This window comes from Pelodiscus sinensis, chromosome 22, assembly GCF_052426305.1.
Source record: "Pelodiscus sinensis isolate ZL-2025 chromosome 22, ASM5242630v1, whole genome shotgun sequence".
In the NCBI taxonomy this organism is placed as follows: domain Eukaryota; kingdom Metazoa; phylum Chordata; order Testudines; family Trionychidae; genus Pelodiscus; species Pelodiscus sinensis.
Window position 1 is genome coordinate 20661072 of NC_143073.1, and position 13502 is coordinate 20674573.

The following is a 13502-nucleotide window of genomic DNA, read 5'->3' on the forward strand; positions in this document are numbered from 1 at the left end:
CGCCCCCCCACGACACCCCCAGACCACTCCCTCCCTGCTCCCTCCCCGCCCCGGCAGCACGGCACCCCCAGCCTGCTTCCACCCTGCCCCCCCACGATAGCCCCAGACCACTCCCCTCCCTGCTCCCTCCCCGCCCCGGCAGCACAGCACCCCCAGCCTGCTTCCCCCCGCCCCCCCACGACACCCCCAGACCACTCCCTCCCTGCTCCCTCCCCGCCCCGGCAGCACGGCACCCCCAGCCTGCTTCCACCCTGCCCCCCCACGATAGCCCCAGACCGCTCCCTCCCTGCTCCCTCCCCGCCCCGGCAGCACGGCACCCCCAGCCTGCTTTCACCCCGCCTCCCCACGACACCCCCAGACCACTCCCTCCCTGCCCTCACAGCACAGCACTCCCAGACTGCTCCTTCTCCCTCCCCTGGCAGCATGGCACCCCAAGTCTGCTTCCTCCCTGCCCCCCAGACCGCTCCCTCCCTGCCCCGGCAGCACGGCACCCCCAGCCTGCTTCCACCCCGCCCCCCCAAACCGCTCCCTCCCTGATCCCTCCCCACCCCCGCAGCATGGCACCCCCAGCCTGCTTCCACCCCGCCCCCCCAAACCGCTCCCTCCCTGCTCCCTCCCCACCCCCGCAGCACGGCACCCCCAGCCTGCTTCCTCCCCGCCCCCCCACGACACCCCCAGACCGCTCCCTCCCTACTTCCACAGCACGGCACCCTCAGACTGCTCCCGCTCCCTCCTCGCCCCCCGAAGCACGGCACCCCCTGCCTGCTTCCACCCTTCCCCCCCACAACACCCCCAGACCCTCCCTCCCTCCCCGCTCCCTCCCCACCCCCACAGCACGGCACCCCCAGACTGCCGAACCACCCCATAGTGCAGTTACCCCTCCCCACCACCACTTCCCATGCAGCCCCAGGCCTGCAGCGATGCTGGCAGAATATCTCCCTCCCGGGGCAGCCCCCTGGCTCACACTCACCCTCAGCGGCTGGCGAGGCAGCAATCTCCTCCCGCTCGCGTAGGGGCAGGGCGCTCAGGCGGGGCACGTCCTCAGGCACCATGGCGCGCGACTGGCCCAGCGCCACTGCCGCATGCCGGCACACGTGCTTGATCCGGGGACCCTGCACCGGCGACTCCTGGCCCTGCAGGGACATGAGGACAGAGGAAGCACCGGGGCTGAGATCCCCGCCTACGGGTGTGCCAGGGGCCGGCAAACCAAGGGAGCAAGGCAATGATCAGCGCGGGGGCAGGTACATCCCCTCCCCGCCGTGTTCCCCCGCCTGCCCTCGTCCCTGCACACAGCCCCAGCTCTCGCCCAACATACCAGTTTCCGGGTCTCATTCCTGTCCACACTGGCCTGGTCCAGCTCGCCCTCTCCCAGTGCAGCTTCCACACTCTCCTCCGATTTGACACTGGGTGACGGCTGCGGGCGGGAGAGAGATGGTAACTGGGCAGCCAGAGCTGCAGGGACCCAGCCCTCACCCCCTTTCCCTGGCTTTGGGGTGGGGGCTGTGGCTAAGGCACCAGGGGCCAAGCACTCCTGAGTTCTCTCCCTGGCTAGGGGAAAGGAGTGGGACCTAGAGGTTAAAGCAGCGGGCTGGGAGCCAAGATATCGCGAGCCAGGGAGAGGAGCCAGCTCCTTTCCCCCTCCCCCGGCTTACCTACTGGAGCCCGTTCCCCTTCCAGAGCTGGGGAGAAAACAGCTCTGAGCTCACGTCCATTCCAGTCGGGTACGCGCCCCACGTGCACTGGCACCAGAAGACTTTTCCCCAGCTGCATCAGCTCCAGTGCCCCTGGAGTTGGCCTGGTGGATGGGCACCTGCTGACCCACCCCCTCCTCCCTCTTTGCCAGCCACTGCCAGAGAGGCGGGGGGCACAAGCAGCCCGCCCCAAAGAACAAGCGTTAGGCCAAAATCAGGAACCGTCTTCTTCCTGGAGAACCTGCTCACGTGCCGGCCCCCAGGAACCCGGGCCACCGTCAGCCAGTGGAGGCAGAGTTCCTGGGGTACGTGGAGGGCGGCATCGTGCCCTGCTGGCTGTGTACGGGCTCAGTGCACCGTGAGCTTGTGACTACCCTGCAGACAACGGCCATCAGAGCGAGCCCTGCGCCCCGCCAAGGCCTCTGACCACATGCAGTGCGCTGTTCGGTGCGGGGGGGACCTTGGCCAGGCCATAGTGCATGCAGTGCGCTGTTCGGTGCGGGGGGGACCTTGGCCAGGCCATAGTGCATGCAGCGCGCGCAGTGGGGTGCGCTGTTCGGTGTGGGGAAAGAGGGGGCCGGGCCAGAGCGCACGCAGTGGGGTGCGCTGTTCGGCGTGGGGAAAGAGGGGGCCGGGCCAGAGCGCACGCAGTGGGGTGCGCTGTTCGGCGTGGGGGCCGGGCCAGAGCGCGCGCAGTGGGGTGCGCTGTTCGGTGTGGGGAAAGAGGGGGCTGGGCCAGAGCGCGCGCAGTGGGGTGCGCTGTTCGGCGTGGGGGCCGGGCCAGAGCGCGCGCAGTGGGGTGCGCTGTTCGGCGTGGGGGCCGGGCCAGAGCGCGCGCAGTGGGGTGCGCTGTTCGGTGTGGGGGCCGGGCCAGAGCGCGCGCAGTGGGGTGCGCTGTTCGGTGTGGGGGCCGGGCCAGAGCGCGCGCAGTGGGGTGCGCTGTTCGGTGTGGGGAAAGAGGGGGCTGGGCCAGAGCGCGCGCAGTGGGGTGTGCTGTTCGGCGTGGGGGCCGGGCCAGAGCGCGCGCAGTGGGGTGTGCTGTTCGGCGTAGGGGCTGGGCCAGAGCGCGCGCAGTGGGGTGCGCTGTTCGGTGTGGGGGCCGGGCCAGAGCGCGCGTAGTGGGGTGCGCTGTTCGGTGTGGGGGCCGGGCCAGAGCGCGCGCAGTGGGGTGCGCTGTTCGGTGTGGGGAAAGAGGGGGCTGGGCCAGAGCGCGCGCAGTGGGGTGTGCTGTTCGGCGTGGGGGCCGGGCCAGAGCGCGCGCAGTGGGGTGCGCTGTTCGGCGTAGGGGCTGGGCCAGAGCGCGCGCAGTGGGGTGCGCTGTTCGGTGTGGGGGCCGGGCCAGAGCGCGCGCAGTGGGGTGTGCTGTTCGGCGTGGGGGCCGGGCCAGAGCGCGCGCAGTGGGGTGCGCTGTTCGGCGTAGGGGCTGGGCCAGAGCGCGCGCAGTGGGGTGCGCTGTTCGGTGTGGGGGCCGGGCCAGAGCGCACGCAGTGGGGTGCGCTGTTCGGTGTGGGGAAAGAGGGGGCTGGGCCAGAGCGCACGCAGTGGGGTGCGCTGTTCGGCGTGGGGGCCGGGCCAGAGCGCGCGCAGTGGGGTGCGCTGTTCGGCGTGGGGGCGGGGTGGGGCGGGGCCGGGCCAGAGCGCACGCAGTGGGGTGCGCTGTTCGGCGTGGGGGCCGGGCCAGAGCGCGCGCAGTGGGGTGCGCTGTTCGGCGTGGGGGCGGGGTGGGGCGGGGCCGGGCCAGAGCGCGCGCAGTGGGGTGCGCTGTTCGGTGTGGGGGCCGGGCCAGAGCGCGCGCAGTGGGGTGCGCTGTTCGGTGTGGGGAAAGAGGGGGCTGGGCCAGAGCGCGCGCAGTGGGGTGTGCTGTTCGGCGTGGGGGCCGGGCCAGAGCGCGCGCAGTGGGGTGCGCTGTTCGGCGTAGGGGCTGGGCCAGAGCGCGCGCAGTGGGGTGCGCTGTTCGGTGTGGGGGCCGGGCCAGAGCGCGCGCAGTGGGGTGCGCTGTTCGGTGTGGGGAAAGAGGGGGCTGGGCCAGAGCGCACGCAGTGGGGTGCGCTGTTCGGCGTGGGGGCCGGGCCAGAGCGCGCGCAGTGGGGTGCGCTGTTCGGCGTGGGGGCGGGGTGGGGCGGGGCCGGGCCAGAGCGCACGCAGTGGGGTGCGCTGTTCGGTGTGGGGGCCGGGCCAGAGCGCGCGCAGTGGGGTGCGCTGTTCGGCGTGGGGGCGGGGTGGGGCGGGGCCGGGCCAGAGCGCGCGCAGTGGGGTGCGCTGTTCGGTGTGGGGGCCGGGCCAGAGCGCGCGCAGTGGGGTGCGCTGTTCGGTGTGGGGAAAGAGGTGGCTGGGCCAGAGCGCGCGCAGTGGGGTGTGCTGTTCGGCGTGGGGGCCGGGCCAGAGCGCGCGCAGTGGGGTGCGCTGTTCGGCGTAGGGGCTGGGCCAGAGCGCGCGCAGTGGGGTGCGCTGTTCGGTGTGGGGGCCGGGCCAGAGCGCGCGCAGTGGGGTGCGCTGTTCGGTGTGGGGAAAGAGGGGGCTGGGCCAGAGCGCACGCAGTGGGGTGCGCTGTTCGGCGTGGGGGCCGGGCCAGAGCGCGCGCAGTGGGGTGCGCTGTTCGGCGTGGGGGCGGGGTGGGGCGGGGCCGGGCCAGAGCGCGCGCAGTGGGGTGCGCTGTTCGGCGTGGGGGCCGGGCCAGAGCGCGCGCAGTGGGGTGCGCTGTTCGGCGTGGGGGCCGGGCCAGAGCGCACGCAGTGGGGTGTGCTGTTCGGCGTGGGGGCCGGGCCGGGCCAGAGCGGGCGCAGTGGGGTACGCTGTTCGGCGTGGGGGCCAGGCCGGGCCAGAGCGCGCGCAATGGGGTGCGCTGTTCGGCGTGGGGGCCGGGCCGGGCCAGAGCGGGCGCAGTGGGGTACGCTGTTCGGCGTGGGGGCTGGGCCAGAGTGCATGTGGTGGGGTGCGCTGTTCGGCGTGGGAGTGGAGTGGGGTGGGGTGGGGACGGGCCACAGCGCATGCGGTGCGGTGTTCGGCGTGAGGGCCGGGCCGGGCCAGAGCGCGTGCGGAAGCCGGGCACTATCAGGGAGGAGACCGGGCCACCTTTCATCCTCCCTGCACCAGCAAGGCATTGCGGGGCGGCCTTCCGAAGGGTTCTTTCCATCTAACGCCCACAGCGCAGCCTCTGCTCCTGTCCAGCACCACGAGGGTCAGGAGAGAGGACTGGATGTGTCCCAACTAGGGTGGAAAGGCACTTTCGGAAGGAAAGGCAGAGTGGATGCACCTCAACTTAGTCCCACAAGATGGTGACATAGGGCAGCTCGGAGGTGAAGGCCCGGATCCAACATTCTCCTGTCAGAGGGGAAGGCCACCCAAAAGGCGGTCTGGTTTTCCCGGAGAAATAAAATGAGGGACGCGTTGCTAGCAGCTCGAATGGCGTCCCTATCAAATGGTAGCACCACAGAGAGCAGCAGAAAGATCCCTACACACAGCAGGACCAAGCACAGACCATCCCTGACAGGTGTCTCCTGGGCCTGCTCTAAATATCTCCCATGATGGGGACTCCACAACCGCCCTATACTCCAGTACTTAACCACCCTGACAGGTAGGAAGTTCTTCCTAACGTCCAACCTAAAGCGCCCATTGCTTCTTGTCCGATCTTCAGAGGCCAAGGAGAACAATTTGGCTCCCTCCACCTTGTAACACCCTTTTAGATACTTGACAACCGCTCTCGTGTCCCCCCTCAGTCTTCTCTTCTCCAGACTGAACAAGCCCAATTCCTTCAGCTTCCCTCGTAGCTTCTAGGCCTTTCATCATTTGTGTTGCTCTTCTCTGGACCTTCTCCAATTTGTCCACATGGTTCCTGAAACGCGGCGCCCAGACCTGGACACAACACTCCAGCTGAGGCCGAATGAGCACGGAGTAGAGAAGGATTTCTCGTACCCTGCTCGCCGCGCTACCGTTAGTACATCCTAGGAGGTTTGCTTCCCAGCCCTCCTCCCAGGGTCCATGTCGCTGGATCAGCTGTTCCGGCTGAGTGGCTCCCCGGTGTCGAACTCAAACACGGCTCCATTTCACACAGCCATGAAGGCGCCGAGCTGGCAGACCTGGGCACTGGGAGTCCAACTGGTGCATTTATCGAGAGGCCCAGCAAGGCAGTGATGCAGGGCTGGCACAGCCAGCCCGGTGCTGGGAGACCCACAGGGCTGGGAGGTCAGATCTGGCTGCAGTGGAAGACCCACTGGTGCATTTATCATGAGGCCCGCAGGCCGGCGCTGGGAGACCCATGGGGCTGTGTCCCTTGGAGCCCAAGGCGCCCTGTGGCCGAGGCTGTGGGAGGAAAGGTGCACAGCCCTCATGGCACATGGAAAGCAGCCAAGAGCCCCGCATGCGGGAGCAGAACTGGGGGCATTTCCTGTTGATTCTGGCTGCAAACAGGTCTCCTAGGGAAGTCCCCATTCCAGAAAGGCCGGGCGGTAATTGGGGCAGCCTGCTCGGGCCAGGAGCCAGCTTCCAAGGGAATGGGCTAAGCAGCAGCTTCGAGGCCAGGGCAGAGGGCCAGGCTCCCAGCTGTGTCCCACAGAACATGGCTGTGGTGTGTGGCAGAACACAAGCCAGACGGGACACGCTGCCCCTCGCTCCCTGGCTCCACGTGCAGGCGTGTCCAGAGACCCTGTGCCCCAAAGGGCCTCAGGCGGCCAGAGCCAGCCCATCCATGGGACAGACCAGCACGGCCCCATGCTTTGGGGTACCCCACGTTCCAGGGGGACAAGGGATCAGGACAGCTTGGGGGCTTAGCACAGGCAGTGAGTAGCCATGGGGAGGGGGCAGAAGCTGGAAAGAGGCATGGCGGAGTTCAGGGGAAGGGGTGCAATGGGGTGGAAAGAGGCAGGATGCAGCCTGGGGCAGAGGAGGGCTGTCCCGGGGCCCACACCCCATAGGGTTGGCCCTATGTGGGGCCTCTGACCAGCTCAGCCACTGGTGCGGGCCGTGCCAAGGGAAAGGCTGCACAGACTAGGTCTCAACCCAGCCCCACTGAAAGGCGATGGGACGGGGAGCACTGCTCCGCGTAGCGGGTGACGTCGGCTACGCTCGCAGCTGCAGAGGGCCATGCCTGAGACTCTCACCTCCAGGCGCAGGCCACGTGCCCCGGGAGCTTTCAGCAGCCGTTTGCCGTGCGAGGGGGCACTGCCAGGCCTCCGGCAAGGAGGCTTTGCTCGTGGCGAGGACCGGGGCATGCCTGCCCCTCGCTTGGCAGTGCCAGGCGCTGGAAAGCAGATGGCACCGTTTCCACAAGGTGTCCCACAAGCACCTGGGCCCCACCCTCGGCAGCCAGTTGGCCAGGCCTGCGCCCAGCATCCTGGGGACGCTCATGGGCTGCCGGCAGCCAACGGGCGGAAACACGAGAGGCTCCCGTTTGCACAAACCAAAGGGCCTTCTGTGCCCCGGAAGCAGGCAGCCCGAGAGCAGCAGGGCATCCCCTGGCTCCGGGAATGGAGGAATCGCAGCCAGGCAGAACATGAGGAACTTCAGCCTCCTTAGCAGCTGGTTGAGGCTGCAAGGCCTATACTAGACCTGAGCACCTCACTGACCTATGGGATCAGGAAGCAGCAAAATTAAACCCTTTGCCTCTTAGTTCCCTGGGAACCTTCTCTACTGCTCCCCCCCCCACCCCCCACCCCGCACCTCCTGGGCCGGGAGATTTCATGAGAAGGGGCCCTGAAGAGGATCCCACTGCAAGGCGGATCCCACTTCCACTGCCTGGAAAAGTGGGAGACAGCCCACAAACGGGGGGATGAGATCTGGGTTCTGGGTTGGTGCCCCCTCAAGCTGTCTGTTGCCTGACGACTGTTTCACGGCTGTAAGGACCAAGGGACCTGTCCCCTCCATCGCCTGTTTGGAGTCTGGTGGGACTGTAAGGCCAGCCCACAAGCTGCAGCCGAAAACGCTCCCGCGCAGGGCTGGAGTGTGGCGCTCCAGAGAGCCACTACCCAGCAAAGCTCACGCTTCTCTATCTGCCACAGGACTCGCTCTTAACGTTACCGACTAACCCAGCAGCCCTGAGACAGACTGCAAGGTCGGCCCGGGATCTTCAAGGGTGGCGGCGTGTCCTGACCGCCCTTCGAACAGGAGGCCCTGAACAGGCGGCTGGACCTCAAGGGGAGGCCCGTTGACTGAAGCCAGAGACGCCCAGTAGCCATTGCCTAGCCATAGCATCCAGGGCTTCACGGAGGGGCAGCCTGGCTCTGGCCCTGCCCTGGTATGACGTAGTGGGGGTACCTGGCTGGTTTCTATGCTGCTGGCTCTGGGGTAACCCTCACTGGCTGCCGTGGGTACCACGACCTAGCAAAACAGGATGAGTCACTATGCAAAGGGATCTCTCAACCAGTATGGCCAGACACCCCCCATGGAGAGGAACAAAGGAAGGTGGAATGCTGCCCTAGCTGGGGGGCAGGGCTGGAAGAGTGTTGGTTAGTTGCTGTCTGGGAGCATGGAGGAGACAGCCTAGGGAAAGGGGCTGGAGTTTAGGGGCCCAGTCTCCCCCATCTCAAGGGGGCCTGAGGCATCCTAGCCCAGCTCTGTGACCAGATTACATCTGTGCTGTGCTGTATCCTGGAGAGGCAATAAACTTCCTCTATTCCACCGGCTGGTGCAGTCTGTTTGTGCCATTTCGGGGTGCAGGAGACGGGGGACCCCCAATGCGCCGTCACACCTGGCATCAGAGGGCAGGAGCTCCTGGGATTTCCAGTCCACCGGCCAGGAACTGAACTCCACAACGGCAGAACCCCGGTGGGCGGGTCGTGCCCACAACCTGGAGACCTTCCTGTGAGGAGTTTTGCCCCAGGAAACACAAATCTACCTTGTCTCTGGCCTTGGGCCCTGCTGCCTCGGCCTCTCCTCCTCAGAGCCGGCACCACAACCAAGGAGGCCAGTGGCGGAGAAGCATAAAGATTTGTGGAACCCTTCGGGACGTTTGCCCTGCACCCGCTTGGCCGTACACTGGAGAGCAGCCAGGGTCTGCCATGAGGCCCTCCCTGGCCGCAGAAGGCCCTTGTCCAGGGGCAGGGCCACAGGGACTGGCCCCCAAGCGGAGTTCGCCACCTCCTCTGGCGGGAGGTTAAAGCTTGAGCCGCCTGAGGGAGCAGCACTGGGGGCGTGGCAGTGTCCTGCGTCAGGGGTACAGCCTCACCCGCCACAGCCCCATCAGGCCCTGCACTGTCGCTGGTACATGGGCCTCCTGGTGTGACCAGCCCTGTCCTCCAAGGAGCTGCCTCCTTCCAATGGGGACGGAGGGCCCCCCCAAGGGAGTCCTGCAGCGGTGGGGCCGCCTCCCAAGGAGCGTTCAGGCTGGTCCAGGGACAGCCATGCCAGGCAGGTTCTGAGCCGCCCACAGGCCACTGGCATCAATGGTGCCGCCAGGGTCATGCCCTTCGACTGGCCCGCCCAGGGCTGGAGTCAATGGCGCCAGGTCACTCGCACCCAGCTGAGCGGGGCTTGGCACAGATCGCACTCCCAGGGCGAGCGACGAGCTGCTCCAGGGGCACCAGAGCCAACACGAGGGATCCCGCTTGGGAGAAACCACCCCGCACTGAACGGACACGAACGAGCACTAGGAAACCAGGAATCCTGGCTCCCAGCACCCCCTGCGGTAACCGCGAAACCTGCTACCCTCCCAGGGCCAGGCAGAGCGCCCAGGACCACCCCCAACCCCATTAATGTGGGCTGACAGGTCAGCATTAACAGGGCCCCTCCCCCCGGCATACAGCCTGCTGCCACCCTTCCCCCCTCCCCCGACCCACCCAGAGACCCGGGGCCTGTCTCTCACCGGGGCTGATCGCAGCAGCTGCTGCTGGTCGATCTTGAAGAGCTGCACCTTGGCCCGGGTCAGCAGGCTGTAGACTTTGTCCATGCCCGACAGCTGGGCCGGCTGAGCGGCCGGTGCCACCTCTGCCCCGGTGACCTGCTCCTCGGCCTCAGAGCCCTCCTCGCCCTCGGACTCGTTGGTGGCCAGCGAGGCCACGTGGCGGATGGCCACCTTGCGCACCACGCCCGGCGTGTCCACGTCCTCCATCTTGATCAGCTCCGTGTCCGGGGGGGTGGGCGCGCACTGGGGGGGCTCCCCAAAGAGGGGCAGGGTCAGGTGGTTGGTGCGGCCCAGCAGCCGCTTCCCACTGCGGGTCACCACAGGCTCATAGTGCGGGGAGGAGGGCTCCGGCCGCGGCACAGGGGACAGCGGCGCCTCCTTCCCAGCCTCGCTGAGGCACACGGGCTCCAGCTCCTCCGCCGGGACAGTCAGAGACTCGTAGATCTTCAGGTGGGCCTCGCTGGGGGTGAACTGAGGTGCCCGGAGCAGCGGGGGCCGGCGGGCCGGCAGCGAGGGGGCAGGGAGGGGGCCCGGCGGGAAGAGGTGGGGCTCCTCAGGGGGCAGCCGGAAGAGGGACTTGCCCGCCTCGGAGGGCGGCGGCGAGGCGCTGAGCGAGGTCCAGCGGAAGGTGGGCTCCCGCAGGATGGAGCGCCGTTTGCTGGGGAGGCTGGGGAGCGGGGAGGCTGAGGGCGAGAGGCCAGGGGAAGGTGGGGGTGATGAGAGGGGGGAGGAGTGCTCGGGGGGTGAGCGGGGTGGCTGGCTGGGCACCCCCTCCTGGCCAGAGGCCTGCGGCGGGGCTGGGGGCTCCGCCCGGGGCACAGGGGGCTTGGCCCGGGGTGCTCGCCGCGGGGGCTCGTCCAAGAAGCGCCGGGGAGGGCGGATGAGGCGGCAGGAGCGGGCGCTCACTACGGGCATGATGAACTGGCGGATGTTCTTCAGGAAAGTGGCCTTGTGCCCCGGCGGCTCCTCGCCTGCCCCGCCAGCCCCCTCCCGCTGGGCAGCTGCCACCCGCTCTGCCCTCTGGCTGGGAGTGAGGGGAGGCCGGCCCCGCCCCCGCTTCAGGCACTGCGCCCGCGTGGAATGAGCGATGGAGGCCGGGGCAGCCGACTCCTCCTCCGCCTGGGCCGGGCGCGGCGAGGACTCCGGCCGCTCCTCCTTGGCACCCTCGTCTGGGGCCAGCTGCTGCGCTCGCCTCCGCCGCTTCCAACGGGCTCGGGCGGGGCAGGCCGGCTCAGGCAGCACTTCAGGCAGCTGCTGCTGTGGAGGGGGCGCAGAGGCACTGGGGGAGCCTCGCAGGGGAGCCTCCCTCCTCTTCCTCGGCGGACCGCTCTTCCTCCTCTTGCGGCCCCGCTTCTTGCCCCCGGGGGGCTTCAGCCTGGCACAGGCCAGCGCCACCCGCCCCGACTTCAGCCGCTTGGCTTTGGAGACAAACTTGAGCATCAGGGGCAGTTTCTTGCGCCCACGCCCAGAGCCCTTCCCCCGGGAACTGGGGCTGGCACCTGGGGCCGGCTGCTGACTCTTCCTGGGTGGAGCTGGGGCAGCGCCGGGAGCCTTGGTTCCCTGCCGAGGGGCTCCCGGCTTCTTCTTGAAGGAGCCCCGGGGACGGCCCCGCGGCCGGTGGGGTGGCGGGGGGTCCTGGCTCTGCCCCCTGGAGGGGCTGCTGGGAGATGGGGAAGGGAGAGTGGCCTCTGAGGGCCCTGGGTCCTGCTCAGGAGGAGTCCTGCTGGCTTGGGTAGGGCTGGCGCCCAGAGGTGGGCTTGGCCTGGCTGGCGGGGGCCTGGATCTCTGCAGCAACTCGGCCAGGGCCTTGACCATGCGCTCCCGCTGGGCTTCACCCTTCCTCGGCTTGGCTGGCACCTTGGAGGGGGGGGCAGGCAGGGCCGCATCCGTCTTCTTCCTGCCGCTGGCTGGGGGAGACGCGCCTGCAACAAGAGAGGGAAGAGGGTGACTCAAGACCCCACCTGCAGCACCACCACGCATTTCGCCAGCCAGTGAGCAAGGGAGGTTACCATGGCAACTCATTGCTGGGGCACCAGCAGCTGCCACCCCAACTAAGGCCCGGCTTCATGGGGGGGTGCAGCGTGCCCTGCAAGTGACTGGAACCCTGTGTACCATGGCACCCCCAACAGAGTGTGCCAGGCACTGCTCAGACCCCCCACACACACACACCTATTAGAGCAGGGTCCCCTCAGCATGCTAGGCCAGAGACAGGCCCAGCCCCAGCTGGGATCAGGGTCCTGTTGTGCCCAGCGCTGCCCAGACACAACCAGAGACAGGCCCTGACCTGCGTGGATTCCCTGGTGGGTGCCGCACAGACAGGACCTGCCTAAGGAGCTCTCAGTCTCAACAGCCAGGTGTGGATTCTCTCCATTTCACAGATGGGTAAATGGAGGTCCAGGAAGCAGTCACCAGCTCAGGGTGGCATCGGCAGTCAGGGACAGAACACCAGCACATCCAGCATCCCTTCTTCCAGCCACCCCCACTGCGCCTGTCCCACCCCCCCATGCTGCCAGCAGGCTGGGAAGGCAGAGCAGGGAGCTGAGGGGGCAGGGTACAAAGCGAATGCAGTATTCTCTGGCTGGGCCCTCGCTGCACTTCGGGCAGGAGAGACACGGCCGTAGGGAGTTTATCCACCGCCATGTCCACGCCCTAGTGAGCTCTGTAGGGAGAGGCCAGACCAGCACTCCCTGTAAACTGAGTGGGTGGGCAGCCACCCCAGAGCGCTAAGCGCCCACCGCTGGCAGCCTGTGTCTGCTGGCAGTGCACAGCCGCATGCATTCTGCACCTAGAACCAAGGGGGACCTGGGAATACAGGAGAACACCACAGTAATTCCCCGTTCCCCACTGGCGTTACCCTGGGACAGTAGGTAGATCTGTATTCAGGCCAGGCCCAGGTCTGCGATGTGAAGGCAAGGCCCAGCTGGAAGTCAGTGTGGAGGTGCAACACCAAGCTAATGCCCGCCAGCCCCCCAGAGCAGCAGGTAGCAGCTCAGCTTGTCCTCACAGGGCTGCCCCGCTTAGCTTTCACTCCCTGCACAGTGCTGAGGGCTGGTGCCACAGCCCGGCACCCCACCATGCCCAGTGAGTGGTGGGAGAAGCTTGTCTTGAGCGTCCAGCTGTTAGTCACTGTAACTGGACCAGAACCCTGCCCACGGCAGTGTCCAGCAAGCCCCGCAGGGTGCAGGTGACATCCAGGCAGCAGCTCTGTTGCAGCTGGAGACAGCCAGGCCAGGTCCCTGAGACACCACAGGAGGCTGCCGGAGCAAGGGAGCCAGCCCCCATGGAGAAGCAGGGCACAGGAGATGTGATAGGGGCATGAGCAATGGGTGAAGCTGCTGCTTGGGGAGGCCAGCGTCACAGACTGTGACCCACCCCATGCTCTGGCCAGATCCTGCCCCTCCCCACTGTCTCCTCCTCTGCTTATCCCTTCCAGCCAAATCCCGGACCCCAAATGGAGCCAAGGACATGTGGGAAAAGCAGGGGCGGATATAGGGCAGGGCGAACGGGGCGGCCGCCCCGGGCCCCGCGCTTCAAAAAGCCCCGTGCATGCGCCGTGGCAAAGGGGGGCCCCGCGAAATTATGCTGCCCGGGGCCCCGCAAAACGGTAATCTGCCCCTGGGGAAAAGCACTCTTCCAAAATGTCTTTCTAAAGAAAACAGCCTGTTTCCCACCACCTGCCAGTCTGTGATGGCTGGACACGCAGAAGATACCTAACTAAAAGCACAAACTTCGGGAATAAAAAATGCCCGGCTCAGGTTTATGGCTATACCCTGAAGTGAAATCAGAGATTTAATTGCAAAAACTTTGTAGAGGGAGCAAATCAGCTGTCCAGCACATACAACAGTAAATATTATGGGACACCTAGTGCAGCCCTTCTGCTTTTCATTTGCTTCATCTGTATTTCTAAGCTGACTTTAAATTTTAAACCTCTCTCTTATTGCACATCTAAAACTATCATGCTCAAAGTAACTGAAACA

General features: G+C 66.9%; 1 protein-coding gene across 1 annotated transcript in view; it reads right to left on the reverse strand.

The window, feature by feature from the left end:
• The window catches only part of KMT2B (lysine methyltransferase 2B), a 42382-nt gene that overhangs the window by 23197 nt on the left and 5683 nt on the right, over positions 1 to 13502 (reverse strand). Inside the window, exons 3-5 of the mRNA XM_089772778.1 lie at positions 9487 to 11447; positions 1316 to 1414; positions 971 to 1133 (exon numbers count right to left, since the gene is read on the reverse strand). Of these exons, the coding sequence (XP_089628904.1) occupies positions 971 to 1133; positions 1316 to 1414; positions 9487 to 11447 (2223 nt within the window). The remainder of the gene's footprint in view (positions 1 to 970; positions 1134 to 1315; positions 1415 to 9486; positions 11448 to 13502) is intronic.